General features: G+C 47.1%; 1 protein-coding gene across 4 annotated transcripts in view; it reads right to left on the reverse strand.

Annotated features, from left to right (window-relative positions):
• Positions 1-26,056, reverse strand: part of AGO2 (argonaute RISC catalytic component 2) — a 130,405-nt gene that overhangs the window by 98,310 nt on the left and 6,039 nt on the right. The window contains exon 1 of one of the 4 annotated variants that reach the window (XM_037803587.1): positions 6,540-6,557. The exons of the other annotated variants lie outside the window; for them this stretch is intronic. Within the exon in view, the coding sequence (XP_037659515.1) occupies position 6,540 (1 nt within the window). The 5' untranslated portion in view covers positions 6,541-6,557. Of the gene's footprint in view, positions 1-6,539; positions 6,558-26,056 lie in introns of those variants that run through there. 4 annotated transcript variants of the gene reach the window in all.

The raw sequence follows: 26,056 nt of genomic DNA on the forward strand, positions 1-26,056 counted from the left end.
CGCGAAGTTCAACGCTAACGGGGCATGTCAAGCAACTCCTGTAAAATGAAGCAAAGCACCAACAAAATAGCTTTATTTTCCCCACTCTGCTTACTATTCTGTGCCTTCAAGTCCTGAAATACACTAAACATGACCATTATTAGAAACTAAATATGCAGAATGCATGGCTTTCTTATGATTATAAACCAGTCACAGTCAAAAGTGAAAAATTCAGAAAGGTATGCAAATACGTTACAATTTTTCCATACTTACACTACACAGAGAAATAACACAGATATACCTTCCAGAACACTGGCTACATTTTAATTTGCCTAAAGGAAGCACGTGGATTCTGATCCCACTTCGAGGTACAGATCCCAAACATTAGGAAGCAGGGACTCAAACAGATATTTGCACACCAATGTTCACAACAGCATTATTCACCATTGCCAAAAGATGGAAGCAACCCAAGTGTCCATCAATTGATGAATGGACAAGAAAATGTGGTACAGATATATATGCCGGTTTGGATGTATTATGTCCCCCAAAACACCATGTTCTTTGATGCAATCTTGCGGGGACAGAGGTATTAGTGTTAATTAGGTTGGAACCTTTGGATTAGGTTGTTTCCATGGAGATGCACTCCACGCAACTATGGGTGATAACTCTGATTGGATAATTTCCATGGAGGTGTGGCCCGGCCCACTCAGCACAGGCCTTGATTAGTTTACTAGAACCCTATATAAGCTCAGACAGAAGGAACTCTGGGAGCTGCAGCTGAGACAGACATTTTGAAGACAACCATTGAAAGCTGACACCGACATTTTGGAGAATGCCATTTTGAAACGCAACCTGGGAGCAAGCAGACGCCAACCACATGCCTTCCCAGCTAACAAAGGTTTTCTGGATGCCACTGGCCATCCTTTGGTATCCGATTGTTGACACTTTGTGGCCTTAAGACTGTAACTTTGTAACCAAATAAACCCCCTTTATAAAAGTGTTTTGCAAAATGGCAGCATTAGCAAACTGGAACAATGTATATACACAATAGAATAATATTCTGCCATAAAAGAGAATGAAGTCCTAATGCATGCAACAACATGGATAAACCCTGAAGACATTCATGTTGAATGAAATATGCCAGACACAAAAGGACAAATATTATACGACCTGATAGGAAATAATTAGAATTCATAGTCATAATCTAGAATATAGGTTACCAGGAGGGGGTAGGAGACAGTGAATTAATGCTTAAATTGTCCAGTTTCTATTTAGGTTGATCATTAAGTTTTGGTAACAGACGGTGGTGACGGTGGCACAGCACTGTGAATGTAATTAACAGCACTGAATTATATATTTGAATGTGGTTAAAAGGGGAAATTTTAGGTTGTATATATTACTAGAATAAAAACTTTTAAGAAAGCAACACAGGAGTGTACAACACAGTGACCCCTACTGTAAATGATGTACTATAGTTAATCAATAGAACAATCATAAAAATGTTCTTTCATGAATTGTGACAAATGAAACAAATGTAAATATAACAAATGTAAACAATGCGAAGTGTTATAATGGGGTGGTATGTGGGAACTCTATTTTACAGAACCCAGCCAGCCCCAGGAAAATGCACCAGTGATTTGGGGCTTTGAGCGCTGTACCTGAGAAAACAAAGCTGCTCTCTTTTAAAATATTAGTGTTACATGAGACAGAAGTCACCCACCACAGCGTGGAGGTCTACCCTCTCCTCTGGGCCCTATCAACCACCTTGTTCTGGCCCAGCCCCCGCCAAGGAACACCAGCCTCAGGCAGCCCTTCCTCCCCGGCACCTGCAGAGCAGGTCGAGGTCCACTACACTGCTCTCTGGCCAGGTGGAAACCACCAAGGTCTCGGGGCACCGGCCAGCCCGATCTTTTCTCTCCTCGTCCCCGTTTTCAGTGGAGACTCCGACAGACAGACCTCGAGTATCTGCACTCGCACAGCCTCTGCACCTTCTTCTCGGCCCTCTCCGAGGTGCCCAGGCTCCCGGGAGGGCAGGCGGCCAGCGTGCAGCCACGGAGGCAGGTGCCCCTGAACCCCAGCTGCCCAGTGCCCACAGGGTGTCCAGCAAACCCTGCCCCAGCGAAAGGGTTCATGGTAACCAAGGTGGGGGCTGGCCGGGGCGCGCTGAGGAGGCCCCTGAGCCCTGGGCCTGGGGAGCAGGGCTTCTGGGGCTTGGGGCCATTCCCCCACGGTTCCTAAGGAGAGCCCCACATCCTAAATGCTACAGGAGTCAGATAAAAGTGGTAAGGGGGGGAGCTCTGTGCCAATACCAGTGGCTGTCCAGTTGCTCCAAAGGTGAAACTCGCGGCACCGGCTGGGTCACAGAACAGAGTGTTGGATCTACCTGGAACACCTGGGCGGACCAGCGGGCCATGTGGATGGTCTCCAGGAGAGGCCCCACACCCCAGCCTAGCACAGCTGGGCAAAGCAGCCCATCACGGAGCCCTCGTCCATCCTCCCCCGTCAGGGGTCCTGCCCTGGGTACTTTCAGCGCTCCCCTTCCCCCCACTGCAGCACCTTGCTGCCCCCCAACTGTCCTGTGACTCCACGCCCCAGCACCTGCTCTGCCAGGGTAGCTCACCACTACCTCCTGGTACTGGACTCTGAGATCCTAATAAATGTCTGCAGAGCCAGTGAAGGCCCATTGGAGCTGCAGGACTGTGCACTTCCAGCCCCTTTCCTGAGGGGGAGGACGTGGGCCACCAAGCATAACACAGGGCCAGGTGAGACAAACAGGACTGCGGGGAAAGGACTGACAGGCCCTCACTTCGCTACCTGGAAAGGTGTCCTAAGAAACCCATTCTGAGCTGATCCTGGAAGGGATGAATTTCCATTAGCAGATAGGAGGGAGGCAGGAGAGCACCGCGCCGAGGGGCCCACGTGGCGGCATGACTGTTGTGTTATGTGAGGCCACAGGCAGGGTGTAGGGGCCGCAGGGGAGGTGGGAATCCCACAGGCCCAAATGTCACATTCGAGACACTGCTGAGAGTCTCCAACAGGTGCCTGTGACAGTGTCCCTAAACTCTGACCCAGGCAGCGTGGCTGGTTGCCCCTCTCCCCATGACCTCCTTCCTCCCCTGCCCCGGCTCCAACCACTCCGGCCACATGGGTCTCAACTGCCCCCACTCCCCTACTCTTGCATCAGCTCCTCCTCCACACACAGGGCCCAGGCCTTCAGCAATCTGCCATCCCGACGAGGCCAACCCTACCCACTGTGTGTGCACAAACCTCACACCAAATGCACTACACATTTTATTCACTTGTTCTGTTCGCCCATGCCCCGCCCCCACCCCACACGGGAGACCAAAAGCTCCCTGAGGGCAGGAATTCTGTTTTGGTCAATGCTTTTTTTTCTGCACCTGGAAGGCAGCCCAGCACAGTGTAAGTGGCTCAGCACACTGAATGAATGCATGCATGAATGAGTGAAGGCAGACTGTAAAGGCAGGAGCTCAGAAGCAGGGAGGACAGCGGCGTGGGGATGGGGCCGGAGGCAAGCCAGCAGATGAGTGAGCACTAATCCTAACTGACAACTTACAAGCACTGGGAAACACCTGCCTGCTGGTTACGAATCAAGGAGAGAGGGGGATCCTGCCCCAGTCAAGAAGGTGGAGTGAGATGCTTCGGGGCTCTGATACCCCACAGGAGCTTCGACCAACCGGCAAGAACTGGAAGGAACATCTTTCTCAAAGCCCCAGAAAGGACTGGGGTTAAAGGAATGCAGTAACAGAGTGAGTGCCAAATCCAGAAAAAGGCCAGTTAAAAACGGTAGGATCTCCTGGCGCCCAGGCTGGCCCCATCCCTGTCCCCTCACTGGTTCCGCAAGGAAACGGCCCACACTCCCGGTACAGATCCCTGGACCCGGTTCTGGAGGGAGCAGAGTAACCCTCGTGCCCATGCTGGGAGCATGTGCACCTGGCCCAATCTGTGCGGTGGTGGCCTGAGGAACGCCCCATCCCAGAACCTGCCCTGGGGTAGAAAGCGGCTCTCCGAGCTCTCCTACAGAACGTCCCGTGCAGGCCGCAGGACACACCATGAGGACTCCGTTCCCTGAGGAAGAGGGGACATTCAAAACCGTGAAAACTGGGGAGCTCCTCAGGCCACATGCCTACCCCCAAGACAAGAGTCCTGTGCAGAAAGGATTACGGAGGCCTGCAGGAGCTATTCTCCAGGCTCACCGTGCGGACAAGCCGTGAAGAGGATTGTACAGGTCAATCTGCAGACCGGGAAGGCACTTCCTGTTGTTGGTGTTAGCTCCTGGCAGTCAAGGAAAGCTCTGTCATAACAGTCGCTGGACACAAGCTTAAGGAACAGAAGCCTCCGAGTCTAAATTCCAGCAACACACCATTAAAATATCAACACGTCCAGGTTTCAACAAAAGATTACAAAACATACAAAGAAACAAGAAGCGATGGCCCGGGAAAAGGGGAAAATTAAAGTATTAGAAACCATCAGTGAAGAGGACCAGTCCTGGGACATACCTGACAAAGACTTTAAAATGCTCCTAAATATGCTCAAAGAATTCAAGGAAAACATCGACAGACAACTAGTGGAGATCAGGAAAACAACAGAGGAGCACAAAGAGAATATCAATAGAGAGGTGGAAATTAGAAGATGTAACCAAACAGAGCTGAAGATCACAGCAACAGAAATAAAAAATTCCCCAGAGGGTTTCAACAGCAGCTTGGAGCTGGCAGAAGAATCAGAGAACTTGAAGATAAGATCACTGAAATCATCCAGTGTGACAAGCAGAAAGAGGAAAGAACGAAGGAAAGTGAACAGGGCCTGAGGAACCTGTGGGACACTATCCAGCATGCCAATAAATGCACAGTCGGCAACCCAAAAGGAGAAGAAAGGGCAGAGAGAATATTCAGGAAACAATGGCTGAAAACTTCCCAAATTTAACAAACGTCCCCGGCACTCAACAAACTCCAAACAGGATAAACCCAAATAGACCCATGCCATGGCACATTACAATTAAAATGCCAAAGAAAGAGAGAAGCAGTGTGTCACAGACAATGGGGCCCCATAAGATCAAGGCCAATTTCCCACCAGAAACCATAGAAGAAGGCAGTAGGAGGACACAGTTAAAAGTGCTGAAAGCAAAAAATTGCCAACCAAGAATTCTATATCCGGCAAAACTGCCTTTCAACAATGAGGAAGAGATTAAGGCATACCCAGATAAACAAAAACCGAGAGGTTGTCACTGCTAGCAAAGCCCTAAAGAAAGTCTGCAAGCTGAAAGGAAAGGACAACAGACGAAAGATCAAAGTGGCACGAAGAGATGAAGCTCTCCAGTAAGGGTAATGGCATGGGTAAATATAAATGCCAGTGCTAGAATATTTTTGATTTGTAACTCCACTTTTTACTTCCTACAGGATTTAAAGGGCAAATGCATGAAACGTAATGTTAAATGTAATGTTTTGGACTCACAATGAATAAGCATGTAATCTGTGGCAGGAATTATATAAAGGTGGGGGGCTGGAGGGGGGTAGAACACTGTATGTGTACCCTATTGAAATTAGGTTGGTAACAAAGCAAACAAGATTGTTAGACAATTATGGTGTTAATTTTAAGCCCCATGGTAAATACTAAGAAAACACTGGAGAATATGCAAGCTTGTGGAGTCCAGGTTGCCAGGGGCAGGGAGGGGGTAGTTAATGCATAATGGGCGTCAGGTTTCTGTTTGGGAAAGTTTACGTTGTATACAGGATAGGAAAGGAAAAGGGGGAAGGGAACGAGAAAGGGAAGGCAAAAGGGAAAGGGGAAAGGAGAGAAGTGGGGCAACTAAAGAGACAACGACCAAGTCAATACCTGATCCTGGAGGGGAAGAGAGCAGGCTCAAAAGGACATTACTGGGACTGATGAAAAAATTGGAATATAGACTGTAAGCTTTATACTTAAATTGCTTGAACTGGATAACCACACTTAAGGCAGTTAAATAACTGACTATCCTTATTCTTTGGAAATGTACATGGCTATATTAAGTGTTCAAGGAGCGTGATATATACAGTTTACACGCACACACATGTTCAGAAAATGGATTGATAACTAGACAGACAGCTAGACAGGCAGATGGACTGATAGACTGATAGGCAGAATGACATGGCAAATGTAGCAAAATGTCAGAATTGGTGGATGTGGGTATCTAGGGGGACAGGGTATGTTCTCTGCATGGGGTATTTATTACTTTTGTAACTGACCCGTACATTTGAAAGTATTTCAAAATAAAAGTTTAAAGGAAAAAAAAAATAAAAGAATCAGTGAGAACACTTCCCTCTCTAAGCACCACACCATTCACTCCTATTTCTCTGAAGCAGGTCAGACCTACCTATTGAAAACACAAAAAAACTATCCTGAAAAGTGGCCACAGAAACAACCGCCAACAAATCTTCAAGTGTGTTTCTGGCTGTTTGCTGGTGAGGGAAAGGATAGACTTTATTTTAAAAACAGTGGAAATGAGGAGCAAGCAGGACAGGTGCTTCTTTTTTCCATGACCCCGCAAAGTGTTTAGAAGCACTTACTGGAGGCAGCAAGGAACGGAAGTCACCCACAGACTGCTCACCCTCTTCGGGGAACACCCCTCAGTGTGCACTTTGATTACCAGGAAACCCATCGCATCACCTGGTAAAGACAGAGGCTTTCTTAACAGGGCGACTTTCATACACATCTCCCCCAAAGGCACAAACAGAATTTCAGCAATCTAAGGACACCACCCCCTAAAGCTGCCGATTTTCAGAAAGAAGTCCGCGAGACGTGAGGCAGGGGGCTGCTCCTTCACCAGCCTCCCCAAATGTCCACCCCGGCCTGGTGCGCTGCTGAAGACGTGGTCCTTGGGGCCCCGTTTCCTCCTGCGCCTCGACGTGGGGAGGCGGGTCCCCTGCAGGCCGCCCCGACAGACTGACCGACCGTCTCACACCTTCCCCCACAGCTCGCAGACAACAGACACGTGAACACCTCAGACCATCAGCACAGCTGCGAACCCCTCACACAGAGCCAGGCGAGCTTAGGATCAGAATCACAGTCTTCCTGTCTGTAAACCGTGGTGCAACTTAAAAGTAGAGCATCTCTCTCAAACATTCCTGGGATTCAGTATTCACACACACACACCCCAAGATCATTCTGCAGAGCGAAACAGAATTTAGGAGCCTTCCGATAAGCCGTTGTCAAAGCACGGTCCACAGAACCCCAGCATCCCCAAGAGGCAGCCCCAGAGTCAAAACAATTTTCATGTTAAGACATCGGTCGCCTTTTTCGCTGGGTTGAAGGTTCAAATGCAAGGAGGGTGCAGCAGCAGTTACCGTGGCAAATGTTCAGCAGTGGCGCCAACGGTTCTCTTACTCACCGGACTCTTCACCAGAACACACTGGTAGTAAAGAAACAAGCAAAATAAAAAGCCAGTTTACTTGCGACAGTCCTTGATGAACGCAGTGAAAAGAGCTGCCCCTATTGAACATCGCCCCGCAGGTCTGAGATGCCTCAGGAGACGGCGGGTGGCACAGGGAAGGCACCCCTGCTTCCCGCCCTGGCCCAGGGCACTCTGGAGGTGCCGGGGGTGGGGTGTGGGGGTGGAGCACTGAGCTCTGAGCTAAACTCACTGCGTCCTTCACAGAAGCCCAGAGTCAGGCATTTGACGGGCATTTTCTCCAGAGTCAACCCAAGGAGCCTGCTATTCCAGGGAAAACTGTCAGCATTTGTTGCAATGATCAGATTCAGGCTTTAATGGGAAAATCAGAATGGTGGAAAACTGATATTCAGCACCATGAGCTTAAAGTTTCCTGATATTTAAAGACTCTGCCGTTGAGATCAGTGGTGATGTTAATGAATAGGATGTCTTCCTACCATGGGGTGGCAAGTGCCAGTATTTGAAGCTCTACCTAACTCAGTACACCAGTATTTCCCAAATGAACATGCACGATGTTACAAAATCCCACACAGGTAAAAAGATCCATTCAAACTGCAATTGACATGGATTCAGATTCCACATTGCAACTAACTTTTAAGAAACTACTACTTGTCCAGTTTTTGGTGTAGTATCAAAAAAGAACACCCACAATGTTCTGAAAAGCTACCAAAACGCTCCTCCCTTCCGATGCACAGCTGTGGGAGGCCAGGCTGTTTCCTTACACATCACACAAAGCAACATATCCCCGCAGAAGGAAGACAGGCACCGACCGCCACCTTCTGTTAAGCCAAACATTAGAGAAACTTGCAAAATGTAGGGCAGTGCCACTCTTCTCAGTATATACTTTTAGTCTTAGAAAAACTATTTTTCATAAAAACTATATTTATATTAATAGAATGTGTGTGCTGCCATTTACATCAATTAATAAATGTTTTTAAATTCCCCACTTTTAATTTCTAATACAGCAGACATTGATAGGTATAACTCATGTAAATAAAAGCATTTAAAAATCCACAGAAAAAAATACAAAAGGAGGTACCTAAGCCCTCTAACCCGTGTCCCAGGGCTCCCGGGCATGTGCTGGATGGAGCTGCACACCCGTCCGGAGCAGACATTCCCACGCCCAGCCTGGTGCAGACTCAGCATGTGAGAAGCAGCAGCCGAAACTCTCTATCAGGCAGCTACACTCTCCAGGAAACCACCACCCAGAACAGGAGCAAGGGCACGTGTGAGAATTCCACCAGAACGAGCAGAGCTGATCATTAGTAAATACGCCGGTATTCCATGCTAGTTCCAAAGTGACTGAAAGCATCGCTCCACAACAGGACGGAACGTATTAAATTAACTCACAAATACCTCTGCCTAGACCTAGATATTACTCTCCTACTACGAACAACCCAGGGAAGGGGTGGGGCAGGAGACGGGCCCATGTGGTCAGTCTAAGGAGGGGACTTTAATTCAGAAGCTTATAATGAATGTCGGCAGCAGTGCACACTTCCCGTACTTTTGGGGGGGGGGGGGGGCTTTGGCAAATCCTCATAAATCACCTCCAAGTAGATCCAGTTATTTAAATTTAAATGGCTATTTATTAAGTGCTCAACTCAAAGACAGCAAACACCATTCACTTCAAAATACACAAAATTTCTTCAGGGAAAAGATGTGAGCAAACAGGTCCTCCTCATGCCTGTCAGTGAGCAAACAGTGGGCTCCACCTGGCTACTAAGATGGAGGAAGGAAATCACCTCCTGAAGACTTTAGCGGCCCCTCACTCCCGGAGAAACCACAGTCTGCTCTTTCCCCCTTTCTTATCATTTGACCTGAAAACAAAACGCTGCCACTGAATTTGGGACACCACCCTCTCGCTCACGGGTGAGCAGTGGCACGCCCAGCTAACAGGGCCAATCTCACCTGTCTGAGCTCAGGGGGCAGGTCAAGGTGAGGGACCCCAGGGCTCCCCCAAAACCACTGTGAAATGTTACCTCCAAACGCAGGTCCCCAGCCCCTTCCCCGGCTGCAGCCCTTTTTATGCTGGTGTAAAAGGAGGAAATTGATAAAGGAAGCTGGAAGGTGAGTTTCACTGTTGTTTTTTTCCAATCCTTTCATCCCAATACCCAATTCTGGTCATCAGCCCTCATAAACAAGCAGGTGAAAATGACCTCAGACATCAGGAAGTGGCAGGAACAGCCTAAGAAAATGCCTGAAATGTTAGCAAAGGGCCCCTCAATGGAGCATCCCCCAAGTGCTAAGCTCTGCAGTGGGCTCAGAAACCCACAGTAAAGAAAAGCTGCAGAACTAGGGTCAGTATCCATTTACTCAAAATAGCACCTATTCAACTGATTATTATTCTTCAATTAAAACACTGGAAAATCTAAACCTACTTAGTTCAAAATCATTTTTTTTTCTTTTATTCCTTAATGAAGTTTGCACTACCTCAAAGAATGCTCCTAAAAAGTCCCATATACTTGCATATTCATGGAAAAACAATGCAAGCTTCTCTTCTGGTGCCCACAGACAGGCCGCCAGCTCTGGGCCCCGGTCCTGAGGCTCTGGGGCCGACCAGTCCCCTCAGGGCCTGACACCCGGCAGCACAGCCCTGACGTGCAGCTCCTGGACCACCAGGCACCCGCTTGGACTCGGATCCGGTGTCCAGCATGCCCGGCTGTGGGGCCCGAACGAGCACAGGGACGGCACTGCCACCCAGGGCTGCTGCGACGGCAACGTGAGCGCAGGAGAGCACATCACACGGGCCTGGTACGCGGGAGCCTCGGCCGTCGCCAGTACTGTGGGAGGAATGAGCACTGACCGCCTCAGCTCTCCCTCACCCCAAACAGTCCTCACTTCACCCCCAAAGCCACTTCCCCAGCCTGGAACCTCATCTACGTGATTCTTGGTGCCTTCTTGATTTCATACTCAAACTACAGCCACCATCTGCAAAGCTCTGTCACCTGTGGACTCACTGTCGCCAGCCATCTCCTTGCCAAACGCAAGTGCTGAAAATGCACTTTTAAAGTAAAACAAACAAACGTAATGAAGAGTTTGGTGGCTGCGCACCGCTCTAGGCTTCCGGGCACGGATTCTGACGGCCCAGAAGCGGCCTGATCAGCTTCCGACGCCCACTCAGAGCCTCCAGATCCCCAAGGGAAGCCGCTAGGCCACCGGCGGCCACACTCTTCCCACACGGGCCCCAGCGGCGTCTCTGCAGACCAGACCACATGCTCTCAAGGCACTAAAAATAACCCTCTGAAGGACGGCCATGTGGTGAGTTAAAGCCCAAGAGCCAGAATGGAAAGGAGCCCTGGGTACCTGCCCGATAGCCGATATTTAGAGACAGAACAAAAGGGAACCCACATCAGGCGGGAAAATGTAGCTGTTTTGAACTACAGCATGGGTTTCTGGAGATAAAGACAGGTAAAGTGAAATCCACGCTCAAGATGCACATTTGTTTTAAGCTGGACGAGCCACTCACAAGGGTCGGTTCCGAGCTCCGTGGCTCTGCCTCGCAGATGCATTGCAGACCCCTTCCACACAGTGGTCTGTTTTGAAATAAAACGCACTATTGCATTACAGCTCTACCAAGCTACTGTACACCTCCTGGGCCTCTGTTTAGAAAAGACTGACAACGTCCGAGCAAACCGCTTGGACCAAATACCGGCAAAGTCGCTTAACAGAACAACAAGAGATGTCTGTTCCTGATCAAAGGAGGATGTTCTATGAAAAGCACAGGCTTACACCATCACTCATCCAGATGAGACTGCCCGAGTGTGACATCCCATAGTGAGCACAACTCCTCCCAACACGGTGGAAAATCCTACAGACCAATGGACATGCTGTCACACAGGGCACCTGGGAAGTGTTTCGGGGGGCATTACAGGGTCTGCACAGAGTATCCACATCCCGGCAAGTCGTCCGGCACGGCCTCTACACCTGTCCAGCCCAGGCTAGACAGGTGACCCCGAGGACCCGACCGCAGCCCCGACAGCACCTGCTTCCCAGCCAGCAGGCAACACGGACACAACCTTCCTTCTAAGCACCGTTTTAAATTCCTGTTGAACGGCACACTCCTCAGAGGAACTGTGACACCTCGTCCACCAGTACGACAATCACTACTATAACACACACATTAGCGTGCATCAAGCACCTACTGTGCTCCAGGCAGCAAGGCCCAGGAATCACCTCATTTTTCCTTCACAGGAATAACGACTGGCATTGGAACGATGACTATAACTATAGCATGAATAGTTATAAATTAACACAATCATACGACAATCGTTAATGTGTGACTACAATGAATAATTACATCAATAATTGTCTGTTGTAAATAAATACACACTATTCTATATTATATAGAAACATATTAACAACCATTATGAGTTATAGCATTACACAATTTTATATTGGCATATGATTGTTCATTCTAATAACAAAGGACAACGACAGGTAACTTTCATCCCTGTTTCACAGAAGAGGGATGGCGCAGGAAGAATCTGCTGGCGAGTACTTCCGGTGCGAACCCGCTTAGCTGAAAGTGCCTGTTGCCTAGGGCTCTCCCCCATGCCCATTCCTCTCTGCCCTCAGCCTTGGGCACTGTCCCCACACGGTGGGTGCTCTGAGGCCGCTGCAGAGCCACCGGCCTGCGGCCGCCCACGGCCAGCAGCTCTGGTGACCCCCCCTTTTGGAAGCAGCCATCTCTCAGCCTCAGCTGCTCAGGCCCAAGTGCTTGTGTTTTTACTAAACAGTCTCCCCACCCTCACACACCTCGCCAAGTATTTACCAGTGCTCTGCTGTCCAGCAGTAACCATGCCGGACGCTGGCAGCTGACAGCAGGGGACAGACACGAGCCACCCCCACACGCCTTACCAGAGACCATGAAGGACAAGGAGGTGAGCTATGAGACCCCAATGACGATGAGAAACCAGCAGCCGAGGCCAAGTGGTAACAGCAGGGAAAGCTGCGTGTGTGAGGAGGAATATGGGGACAAGGAACTTTCTGTAAACCTATCATTTATCCTAAAAAATAAGGGGCAAGATGTGGAGTGGTGAGGCGTGGAATTTAGTCTCTCCTATAAGGCAGCTGGTAATTACCCAGGAGCTGTATGAAACAGTGTTTTCGGGGTCTCCAGTGACCAGTCACACATCGTACACAACTCTGGAACTGGAGGAGAAGCTGAGATGGCAGCAAACATTGTAAGTTCCCTCGACCAGGGGTCTGGCGCCCCTCCCCACCCAGACCCCACGGACTCCCTGAAAGGAAAAACAACAAAACAAAACAATCTGCTGAGGGCAAGAAGGGGGACTCAACCCAGCCTCAATGGCAGAATTAATCAACTAATTTTTGGAGCTGGGGGTGCTAGAGAAGGGTGGGCCTCCAGGAAAGGAGGGCACATAAAAGCGGGCACCCATTCCCTGGCTCCAAAAAAGATTTTTTTTTTCCCTACATTTTGTCCCTTCTCCTTTCTCACTGACTTCGTATCTTTTTGCACTTCAATAGCCCCCTGCAAGGGTGGGATTAAAGCTGTTGGAGAGTAATTATCCAGACAATAGCCCAAAGTGCATCCTTAAATCCTCTATTTTGACACTGACAAAACTTCCAGGCTGGGGAAAGGCTTTTAAAAGGGACTTTTTTCCCTGTTTTTTTTTCTTTTCTTTTTTTTAATTTAAAAGTAACATATGTGGTTATTTTCTATCAAACAGCCCAAGTTGAAGGTCTAGGCTAGTCTTGGGGGGAGACAGAGTACCCAGAATTTCTTTGAATTTCAGATCCACTTCTGAATGAAGTGAAACATCGCAAAGTAATTTGGGCAGAGAAAAAAATATACATGCAGCACCCCCCCCCAGGAGCTGGGGGAAAGTGCGGAAGTGTTGGGCTTCCTCACCTGGACTGATGCTGATGTTGTCACAAACACTGGGACTGGTGGTTTGATGTGCTGAGCCCTCTATCACGGGACTTGCCCTTATGAAGCTCCTTACTGCAAAGGAGAGGCTAAACCTGTTTATAATTGTGCCTAAGAGTCTCCCCTTGAGTGCCTCTTTGTTACGCAGATGTGGCCCTCTCTCTCTCTAACTGAGCCACCTCGACAGGTGAACTTGCTGCCCTCCCCCCTACATGGGACCCGACTCCCAGGGGTGTAAATCTCCCTGGCAACGCAGGATATGACTCCCGGGGATGAATCTGGACCTGGCATCATGGGATTGAGAACATATTCTTGACCAAAAGGGGGATGCAAAATGAAACAAAATAAAGCTTCAGTGGCTGAGAGATTTCAAATGGAGTCGAGAGGTCACTCTGGTGGACATTCTTACGCACTATATAGATAACACCTCTTAGGTTTTAATGTATTGGAAGAGCTAGAAGTAAATACCTGAAACTATCAAACTCCAACCCAGTAGTCTAGACTCCTGAAGACAATTGTATAACAGTGTAGCTCACAAGGGATGACAGCGTGATTGTGAAAACCTTGTGGATCGCACTCCCTTTATCCAGTGTATGGATGGATGAGTAGAAAAATGGGGACAAAAATTAGATGAAAAATAGGGTGGGATGGGGGGGTGATTTGGGTGTTCTTTTTTATTTTTTATTCTGATTCTTTCTGGTGTAAGGAAAATGTTCAAAAATAGATTGGGGTGATGAATGTATAACCATATATGATGGTACTGTCAACAGCTGATTGTACACCATGGATGACTGTATGGTATGTGAATATATTTCAATAAAACTGAATTTAATTTTTTTAAAAAAGGCAGCTAACAGGGGTGCCTGGCGTCCCCCACTCAGTCTTCACAGCAACTCTTTGAGGGAAGGGCCTAACTGCATCCATTACACCAAGAGGGGAGACCGAGGCACAGGAGGGACAGCGGTGACGGCTCACCAGGGACTCACAGCTACAGGTGGGGAACCACTCACCAGCACCCCTGCCCACCCTCTCCTCTGTCCCGGGGAGCCGCCGTCTGAGCTGAGTCTAGTGCCATCACCCTTTTACTTTAAAAACTTGTTGTAAACATGGGCCTGCCCCCTACCCCAAAATAATACACAGCACTCAAAAATGCTCAAGATATTAGGTGAAAAAAAGAACAATGTAAAATTACAGATGTAGGCTAACCCCAACTGTCTTTATATGTATGGGGGGAAGTCTGTATAAATGAATAAATACACATTAGCACGTATTTCTGGTAACACTACGGGTGATTTCTTTTCTTTCTGTTCCCATATGCTCTGAATTTGCTGAAATGAGCATGTGTTTCTTTCATCATGCAGGGAAGAACAATTTTTTAAAACACTAGAATCAAAAGGCAGCACTGCCTGTGGTCACAGGACATAGCACAAGAAAATTGTGGTGAAAAACCCGTGGAGTGACAGGTGCCCGTCCTCTCTTAAGGTAGCAGCTGTTTTCTCCCTACCCCAGGAGAGCGGCGTGGCAGTGGGCCCTCGGCGGCCACAGTTACCAAGCCCCACTCTCACACCCACCCCAGTGACAACCCCAACGACGACTCCGACATGAGAGCCAGGTTCAGACTCTCCTGGGTTTGTGTCAGATTTTAACTGAAACATGAATTTCATAAAAATCTCATTTTCCACTACAGATTACTTATCACCTACAAAAATTAAAAAGTTAAGAGAATCTCTTCTCTGCTAGAAGAACTGGAGGCAGGGACACAGGAAACAATAACGCGGCTTAGCCCCCAGGGTCTCAACCGCATGGCTCGGAGAGAACCTGTGGGAGAGGAGCAGGTGGGAGAGTGCAGGGAGGTGGGGGGCTGCTAAGACTGCCCGGAACCCCCGCGGGACAAAGTCAGACTGACCCCCCTCCCCAGCTCCTTGGCCACTCTGGATCAGCTGCTTGCTCTCCTCCTCCGCACTCTCTCCTCCCTCCTTCCAGGCACTCCGTCCCCTGTCCGTCACCCCTTCCCCTTGCACTGTTTCCCTCCCGCACACCCCACAGAAGCCACCACCAGGCCCTGCCCAGTGACTGCTCTACCCTTTTCCAAAGGCTTACTGAACATTTTCCTTTCAGTGGAGGGGGTGGAAAGGATCACTCAGAAAAGTGAGGGGAACTGAGAGTGGTGGGGAGGGGACCTCGGGAACCAAAGCACCCAATTTTAAAAGGGCCCCTGAATTTAGGAATACCCATGGACACAGAAAACTAAAATCTATTTTTACACATGGACAAGATAATGCATTCAAAAGATTCAAGTACACATAAACATCTAGGTGTCAGAGGAAAATATGTCCCCAAAGCTTATTTGTAGGTAACTGATAGATGAAATACATGTGTGGTAAAATTACCAAAGAAAGCAACTAGAAGCACAAAGATAACAGACCACTGCAACTGCATTATCATTTCACTAATTAAAAAGTCACTCTTCGTGTCTATTCTTGCAAGAGTTGGGAGCTACGAGTAACTCAGCAAAGGGTACCCTCCCATCTGGCGGCTCCCTCCATCCCCGTTACACCCTAAGGTGTGGCTAGCCACCCACCCCGGGGGGCTCCAGGATGCAAGTCCACCACGTCTGCAGAGCACCCTCACCTCCTACTCCCACCCAGGAGAAAAGCCAACTCTCCTTCAGATGTCTCCCCTTCCCAACTCCAGGCCCTACATTCCAATTGTTTACCATACATCTCTGCTTGGATGCTTTGACATTCCTTGCAAAAACAAAACAGAAAATCAAACCCGCAACCAGCCAGAACTGCAAAGCAGCAAACTAACAATTCAAAGGAAATACAGGGACAGAGGAACATGTTAAACCTCACCATAGGGATGAAAAGCAAAATCTAGACTGTGGGAAACAGCAAATTCTAAAGGAAAAAAAGAAAGGGAAGGGGAGTATACAGATTAAAAGACACTTAAGAGGCAGCGCAATACACAGACTTTATTTAGATCCTGATTCAAAAAGGACCATGACATTTGAGACGACTGGAAATGTAAACAGCCTGGATATATGACAAGAGTAAGAAATGCTTGTTAATGTTTGGTATGATAATGGTATTACGGTCATGTTTTTTAAAGACAGCACTTATCGTTATAAATTCTAAAATATTCATGAAAGTATAAAAAGCATAAACTTGCAAGAATGAAAGTGAGGGGTAGCCCAGCTGACAAACACAAATTTCTGTCATTAAATCAGCAGTGGCAAATAAACAGGTGCATCACCCAGCGGAACAGACTAGAGAGCTCAAAAAACTGCAACTTGAGTCTATAAGAAAGATGGCAACTCAAATCACTGGGCAGCGGTGGGCTTTTTCATTCATAATGAAGGGAATAAGGGTAGCCAATTTGAAAACAAACTCCAAACGGATAAAGGATCTAATTGTAAAAAATGAAACCACACAAGTACTAGAGGAAAACATGGAGAAATTCCTCCTTAACCTCCGAGTAGAGGAAAGCTTTCTAACTATGACACAAAAGCCAGAGGCAATAAAAGAGGAATAAATTTGATGACATAAGAAGTTTTAACACGGCTAAAAACAGCATAAACAAAGCTAAAAGACTATGGACACATGGGAAGAAAACGTGTGCCATATATACCAGACTAAGTTCTAAAGTTCCTAACATATAAAGGATGCTTAAAAATTGAAGGAAATAGAATTAAAAACCTGATAAACAATTCACACACACACACAAAGACATAAAAACACTTAATCACATGAAAAAATGTTCAAGCGTTCATAACTGGAGAAATGTACATTGAAACAATACTTAAAATACAACCTCTCTGCCCCGAATAGCCAAAAATGTCTTGAGAAAAAGGAGTGAAGTGGGAGGTCTCACACTACCTGACTTTGAAGCATATTACAAAGCTACAGTGCTCAAAACAGCATGGTACTGGCATAAGGACAGATATACTGATCAATGGAATCGAATTGAGTGTTCAGAAGTAGACCCTCACATCTATGGACAACTGATCTTTGATAAGGCAGTGAAGCCGAAGCAACTGGGAAAGAGCAGCCTGTTCAATAAATGGTGTTTGGAGAACTGGATATACATTTCCAAAAGAATGAAAAAGGATGTCCATGTCACACCTTATACCAAAATTAACTCAAAGTGGATCACAGACCTAAACATTAGCACCAAGACCATAAAACTCTTAGAAGAAAATGTAGGGCAATATCTTAAAGATCTTGTGAAAGGAGGTGGTTTCTTAGACCTCACACCCAAGGCACAAGCAACCAAAGAACAAATAGACAAATGGGATCTCCTCAAAATTAAACACTTTTGTACATCAAAGGACTTTGTCAGAAAAGTCAAAAGGCAACCTACACAATGGGAGATGATATTTGGAAACCACATATCAGATCAGGGTTTAATATCCCGAATATATAAAGGAATCCTGCATCTCAATAACAGAAAGACAAACAATCCAATTAAAAAATGGGCAAAAGACATGAACAGACATTTTTCTGAAGAGGACATACAAATGGCTCAAAAGCATATGAAAAAATGTTCAACTTCACTGGCTATTAAGGAAATGCAAATCAAAACCACAATGAGATATCATCTCACACCTACCAGAATGGCCATTATCCAAAAAACAGAAAATGACAAGAGCTGGAGAGGATGTGGAGAAAGAGGCACACTTATTCATTGTTGGTGGGAATGCAGAATGGTGCAACCACTCTGGAAGACAGTATGGAGGTTCCTCAGGAAGCTAAATATAGATTTGCCATATGACCCAGCTATTCCATTGCTGGGTATATACTCAGAGGAACTGAAACTTAAGACACAAACAGACATTTGTAAACCGATGCTTATTGCAGCATTATTCACAATTGCCAAGAGATGGAAACAGCCCAAATGTCCATCAAAGGACGAGTGGATAAACAAACTGTGGTATATACACATGATGGAATATTATGCAGCTGTAAGACAGAACAAAGACATGGATCATGTAATAATGTGGATGAACCTTGAGGACATTATGTTGAGTGAAGTTAGCCAGAAACAAAAGGACAGATTCTGTATGGTCTCACTAATATGAACAGACATTACTGAACAAACTTTGGGAGTTAAAAGCTGACAACACAGGCGACCAGGAGATAGAAAGAGGGCAGAGATCAGCCATTTGATGCTGAAGGACTACAGAATGTTTAGGATTGATTGCATAGATCCAGAAATAGATAGCATAATACTGTGTGATGGTAGCATGGTATTGTAAGTACACTGAACAAAGATGTCTGTGAGTAAAGCTGAAAGAGGTGGGATAGGAGAATGTATGACACCAGAAGTAAAGATAGATGATAAAGACTGGGACTGCATAATGTGGCAAAAACTGGAGTGGCCAATGACTGTTACTAAATATACAAATATAAAAATGTTTTTGCATGTGGGAAAGCAAATGAATGTCAACCATGTAGAAATTTGAAAAAGGGATTGTATTCAGGAAAAAACATAATCAAAGCAAACTGGAGTGTATGGTCAACAGTAACATTGTAATATACCTCCATTTAAATGTAACAAAGGCAATACGCCAATGCTAAATGTATATGAGAAGGGGATATAAGGGAGTAATATGGGATTCTTGGTAGTAGTGTTATTTGCTGTCCTTACTAGTATATTGTATTGTATGACATGTTATTTTTCTTTTTATCATTTTTTCTTATTGCTAAAAAAAAAAAAAAAAAATTTTTCTTGTAGTAATCAGTATGTTCAAATGCTGATTGTGGTGATAAATGTACAACTTTATGATGATACCATGAACAACTGATTGTACACTGTGGACAAATGTATGGCATGTGAACATAACTCTACAAAATTGTAGGAAAATATATATATAGGAGTAAAAGTGTTGGAGAAAACATGGTGAGAGGGATGATGCCTCACCAATATGGACTAACTACAATGTGTAAACTCAGAATTGAATCTTAGAACATAGCCTAACGTGGACACAATAATTGTAATAGTCCCTAGATTGTAAGCTCTTACAGCAGTTAACTCTATCCCTGAATTGTAAGGCCTATCTCTAAACTTTGAGATGCTGATTCCCTAGCGTATGTTGTCACAAACATTGGGACTGGCGGTTTGATATGCTGAGCCCTCGAGCATGGGACTTGCCCTTATGAAGCTCATTACCACAAAGGAGAGTCTAAACTTGTATGTAATGGTGCCTAAGAGTCTCCCCCTGAGTGCCTCTTTGTTGCTCAGATGTGGCCCTCTCTCTCTCTAACTGAGCCATCTAGACAGGTGAACTCGCTGCCCTCCCCCCTACGTGGGACCCGACTCCCAGGGGTGTAAATCTCCCTGGCAACGCAGAGTATGACTCCCGGGGATGAGTGTGGACCCGGAATCGTGGGACTGAGAGTATCTTCTTGACCAAAAGGGGGATGCAAAATGAGACGAAATAGTTTCAGTGGCCGAGAGATTCCAAATGGAGTCAAGAGGTCACTCTGGTGGACATTCTTATGCACTATATAGATAACACCTCTTAGGCTTTAATGTATTGGAATAGCTAGAACTAAATACCTGAAACTACCAAACTCCAACCCAGCAGTCTGGACTCCTGAAGACAATTATATAATAATGTAGATTACAAGGGGTGACAGTGTGATTGTGAAGACCTTGTGGATCACACCCCCTTTATCTAGTGTATGGATGAGTGGAGGAATGGGGATAAAAACTAAAGGACAAATGGGGTGGGATGGGGGGATGATTTGGGTGTTTTTTTTCACTTTTATTTTTTATTCTTGTTCTGGTTCTTTCTGATGTAAGGAAAATGTTCAGAGATAGATTGTGGTGATGAACGCATAACTATGTTATCATACTGTGGACAGTGGATTGTATAGATTGTGGTGATGAACGCATAACTATGTTATCATACTGTGGACAGTGGATTGTATATCATGGATGATTGTATGCTGTGTGAATGTATTTCAATAAAACTGAATTAAAAAAAAAAAATACAACCTCTCACCTGAAAACATGAAAGTGTAACACAATCTGCTGGTGAGGCTGTGGGGGCAGACACACTGATCTCCCTCCAACAATACAAAATACAGATGTGCAATGTTATTTATCACCACGTTGTATATGCAAAACATCGGGGAAGGAAACCGAAATGCCCACCCACAACAGACTGAATAACCCGAGGTGCACACACACAACGGAGGACTGTGTTGCCATGAAAAATAAGGGAAAACAAATTCCAACAGAGGCACATCCTACAAAACACCTGACCATCTTCTGCAGAACTGCTAAAGGTAATCAAAATCAAGGAAAAGTCTGAGAAGCTGTCACAGCCAAGGGAGCCCAAGGAGACCTGATAGCTAAGTGGAATGTGGTGCCCTGGACGGGATCCCGGGACAGAAAAAGGACAGGAGGTGAAAAGTGAGGAGATGCAAACAAAGCAGGGGAACTGGGGCAGAGCAAGCCTTCTCAGAGCAGATTTTTTTTTTTACAGAGCTCTGCCTTGTAGTACATGAAAAATAAATAATTCAGTAAACTCAACTGGGATGGGGGCAGGGGCTCCCAAAATGGAATAAAAACAGTAACAAACAAACCTAAGGTAACCACCATGAAAGGAGCCGAGAAGAAAGGAAGTAACCTAAGGAACTCTGGAAAACAATGTTGTGTGCTGGGCGGCTGATGACCAGACTGCTGTAGACACATACTGCACTCTTGTTAGCAAGTTTGTTTCTCACAGGATTAAGGGTTAGTGATTCTGAAACTGCTTTATGTATATACTACATTTAAACAAATAAGTAAATCTATTATGGATAATAAGAGCCAGGCTTCTCAGTCTCTGATAAAGAACTATTTTTTAAAAAAAAAAGAAAGAAAGAAAAGAAAAGGGAAGACGAGAACAAACTCTGTGGCACTGGACTTAAATCAGAAGTACCAGTATGAACTCATGGCTCTTAATATATATATACACGAGGATAGACAGAGATAAGTAAGACTGAGTCTGCACACACGTGTTAGTCTGAACACACCCAGTGCCCAGATCTAAGACAGTCTCCAATCCAGGAAACCGGGTTCCTTGACAAAACGTGATTCAGGAAATTGGGCTCAGGGGAAAAACAAGACGAGCCAGGAGCATCTCATGGGTCGGGAAAGGAAATACTCAAAAAATGATGGGGCATGTCTAAAGGACACCAGAGCCAACGGTGACAGAACTCCCATGTAAGGTCACTACAGACGAAGACTGAGGGACGGCCACAGCCTGGAGAACACAGAGACAACATGAAGATGACAAATGCAGCGTGGGACCCTGGATGGCATCCTGGCCCTGAAGATGGACAGCGGTCAGGCGATGGCCAAATCTAGGTCTGTGGGCTGGTCCCAGCACTTGACAGCGTCGGTTTCCTGCCCTGACATCACCCTGCGTGGCTGCCAACCCGGACCCGTCTCCTTCCTCCAAACAAGGTTTCATTCACGGACGTTCCCTCTATCTTCAAAATCTACCCCAAACCAAACGGCTGATGGGGGGCAGTTTTATTCATAGAGGCTAACCCAGAAGATGACATTGTGCAAGACCTAATGAATTAATGGTTCCGGGCAATGACTGACAGCACATGCCGAGAGCTGCCGCTGCAAGACGCCCAGACAGACACCTCCTGACGGAAGAGCCCATCTCCTGAACTGTTCTGGCCAAAAAAAAAACAAGTAGTCCTGAACCAGATCAAGACTCCGATCAGGCTGCTCTAGCTCTGACTACTGATTGGCAGGAAATACACAGAAGAGAGGAATGCAGAACTACACCAAGGCACAACCAGCAAAATTCAGACCCTGGTGTACTCGACAGGATGAACAAGTAAATAGCAAGGGTGGGAGGAGATGGAGAAAGATTAAGAGACTTAAGATAGTGGCTGTGGAGAAGGGGAAGTGGCAGTTACTGAGGAGGTTTGTTTTTATTTTTTTTTTGGGTGGAACAAGGATGTCCAAAATTAGTGGTGATGGTCACACAACCTTGTGACTACACTAAGAATCACTAAACTGGACACTTTAAACGGGTGGATTGCATGGGAGGTGAATTATACCTCAATAAAACTGTTATTTAAAAAAAGGTATGTAAGTGGCACATCAACCAATCACAATGTGGCCTTTACTTGGACCCTGAGTCAGTCGACTGTTAAAATAAAACCCACATCATGCAAGACCCTGGGGAGCCCTGACCACTGCCTGTGCGGACAGACACCAAGAAGGGTTAGTCTTTTAAGGGCCTGGGGACAGCAATGGGCTACAAGGCGGGGTCGAGACAGATACATGCCCTTATAAACTTGCAGGTATATACTCAGAAATATTTATAAAGTGCTATGACTGGGATTTGAATCAAAATAATGAGGAAAGTGGAATGTGAGCAGGGTGAAAATGAAGCAGGGGTACCCATGGTGGGGTCACGTCAACGCCCATCCCCCCCATGGCAAATGGCACTGGCAGCCTCCTCCAGGCAGGCCTCCCAGCTTCCACCCTGCCCCTGTCGGTCTGTTCTGAACACAGCTCCCAGAGAGATCCTTTCAAAAACAAAGTCAGCTCACCCAGGGGAGTGAATCTCCCTGGCAACGTGGAATATGACTCCCGGGGAGGAATGTAGACCCGGCATCGTGGGACGGAGAACATCTTCTTGACCAAAAGGGGGATGTGAAAGGAAATGAAATAAGCTTCAGCGGCAGAGAGATTCCAAAAGGAGCCGAGAGGTCACTCTGGTGGGCACTCTTACGCACTTTAGACAACCCTTTTTAGGTTCTAAAGAATTGGGGTAGCTGGTGGTGGATACCTGAAACTATCAAACTACAACCCAGAACCCATGAATCTCGAAGACAATTGTATAAAAATGTAGCTTATGAGGGGTGACAAAGGGATTGGGAAAGCCATAAGGACCACACTCCACTTTGTCTAGTTTATGGTTGGATGAGTAGAAAAATAGGGGAAGGAAACAAACAAACAAACAGACAAAGGCACCCAGTGTTCTTTTTTACTTCAATTGCTCTTTTTCACTTTAATTATTATTCTTGTTACTTTTGTGTGCATGCTAATGAAGGTGTCAGGGATTGATTTAGGTGATGAATGTACAACTATGTAATGGTACTGTGAACAATCGAATATACGATTTGTTTTGTATGACTGCGTGGTATGTGAATATATCTCAATAAAATGAAGATTAAAAAAATCAACATGGTTACTGTAATTAACACAACTGTATTGTATATTTGAATGTGGGTAAAAGGGGAAATTCTAGTTTGTATACATGGTTCCAAGGAAAAAAAACATAAGACTGTATAACACAAACAATGAACCCTAATCTAAACTATGGGCTATGGCTAATAGTACCTTCATAGTAATATTCTTTTACCAGTTGTAACAAAGGTGCCACACTAATGAGAAATGTTAATCTGTATTTTCTATATGATGTTCCTGTAAACCTACAGCTTCTCTAATAAGAAAACTATTTAAAAATAAAGGAAAGCTTCAGTTACAGAAAAAAAAAAAATGAATTTGATAAAAAAAAAAAAAAAACAAAACAAAGTCAGCTACCATCCCTGCTCTGCTCAGGCCCCCCAGGACCCCTGAGGCTCCCATGACCTCTCTCTTCCCCCAACTCTCCCCTAGAGTCCTTCTTCCCCTTCCTCAAGTCCCTGCTCCAATCTCAGCTTCCCAAGGCACCTGTACTGCTACCCGCTCACAGGGCGATGTGGCCCCCATGCATGCCCAGGCCCCCATCCGGCCCCACGCTGTAAAACGAGCTTATCTGTGCATGCCTCGTTTTGACCCTCCAAGCCCCCTCCCGCCCACCTGAGGCTGCCCTGTCACTGCCTCAGGGCCTGGCACACACCAGGTGCCCGGCAGTGGTGCTCTGACGACGGCCTCCTCACCATGCACACTGGAGGCAATCACACACCGACACCATCCTTTTAAGTCCAACTCAAAGGCTACCTCCCTGGGGTCCATCACGTTTGGGAGCCCACCATGGACCAGCTCCGGGGCGGGCAGCTGGTGAGTAAGCCAAACCCCTGCCCTCTGGGGCAAACAAGCAGAGAAACGGGGTTTGGGGAGGCACTGGGGAATAGCCCCCTCCACACCCCCGCCTCGGCGGCTGCCCCTCTCCCAACCACAATAGTCCCTGACCAGTCTCCCAGCTGCCAGCCTCCTGGGGGCTCTCAGGAGCGGGGTGCGCTCCCCAAGTGGGACTGGTGGCTCACCCCACAGCAGCTCCTAAGGCCGACCCCTCACGGTGAACCTGTATGTGCTGAGACGCTTTCACATCAGATAAGGCCGTCCTTGCAGGAGCCACCGCCCTTAGCAGCTGCCACACTCCTCAGCAGAGCCACCACTCATTGACAGAGCTGTCTGGGGTCACCAGGCAAATCCACAGGGACAGCAAGAAGTCAGTGGGCCTGTGACCCCCGGGGCTCTGACCCGCAATCGGCCACAGGTATCCGGGCTGTCCGGGCATGGCTCACCCCGGCCGTGGGTCTACAGGGCTACTTCTCGGGGACGTGGTTTTTAAATGTTCTCCTTTGCCTTCGGTGCCCCCAAGTAGAGACCCCGAGGTCACCAAAGAGGAAGCAGGAGAGGAGGGGGTCAGAGGTGGGTAAACACTTGGCTTCCAAACTCCGCAATACATGTGCAATGCGGAGGGAGAAAGCAGTACAAGAAATCCTAGTAACTCCGAGGCACTCTCTGAGGCCAGCTCGCTGGGGCATGGCTGCCGGCACTGTCCCCTCTGATCAAAATCCACCACCACGGGCGCCTTCTGTCCCACCGTAGGAAACCGAGGCTCGTAGGGGTGAAGAGAGTGAGCAAGGCAGCCCGGATCCAAGCGAGGTGGCACAACCCAGCCGGAGCAAGGCAGGGGCGGAGGGGGCAGTGCTGAGCAGAAGGGGCTGCTGTGAGCGGGGAGGGGTGCTGAGGGGAGGGGACTGTTGCTAGGGAGGCCTGCCGCCCAGGAGCTCAGGGCATCTCGATATCCGGGCTCTGTCCAAAGTCACCCCTCACATCACCCTGCAGCTGCCTCTGCCTTCTCTCACTTTCTACTTGTTTCACTTTCCTAATTGCTTCATTCCTATAAAAATAAAACAAGTGATGCCAGCACTTGAGAGTTCTGGTTCTAAAATCCCAGTCTCCTCCCCGGTTTCGCAGCTCTGGCTGCCTGGCATGGCTGGCCCCAGCTCCGGTGAACACTGCACAAAGGTAGGCTTTAGGCTTTAACTGGTGTTTGTAGCCAAGATGCTGTGGCAGCCAGCCCGAAACCCTGGTGAGAACCCCAGGCCCACCAAGCACCCTGCCACCTCCAGTCCCCCAGGAGCTCGGCCCACCTAAGGCCGACCCAAAGGGCGTGAGACCCACACCTCAGTTCAAGAAAGCCCCCCAAATTCTTAGTCCTTGGACCATCCTGGCCAACGCAGCCAATTCAAGCTTCACCATGAAACAAACTGACTTTGCGTTGTAAAGATAAACTGCCAACGGTCATATTATCTCAGCTTTATGAGTAAAACCTGACAAAACATCTCAACTTGCTCTGGCCTATGAACCTCACTATTCTGAACTCCCTGCATTCACCCACAAGGTGAAAGCCTCTAGTCACAGTCTTCTTTAGGCTAATTCTCTAAGAATCAGAACTTACAGCCGAAACACCAAGAAATAACTTAGGCAACTACAAAAATACTGTACCTGGAGATACTGCCCATCTCTCAGAAGACAGCTCACATTCA

Source organism: Choloepus didactylus, chromosome 14 (assembly GCF_015220235.1).
Source record: "Choloepus didactylus isolate mChoDid1 chromosome 14, mChoDid1.pri, whole genome shotgun sequence".
Classification (NCBI taxonomy): Eukaryota; Metazoa; Chordata; class Mammalia; order Pilosa; family Megalonychidae; genus Choloepus; species Choloepus didactylus.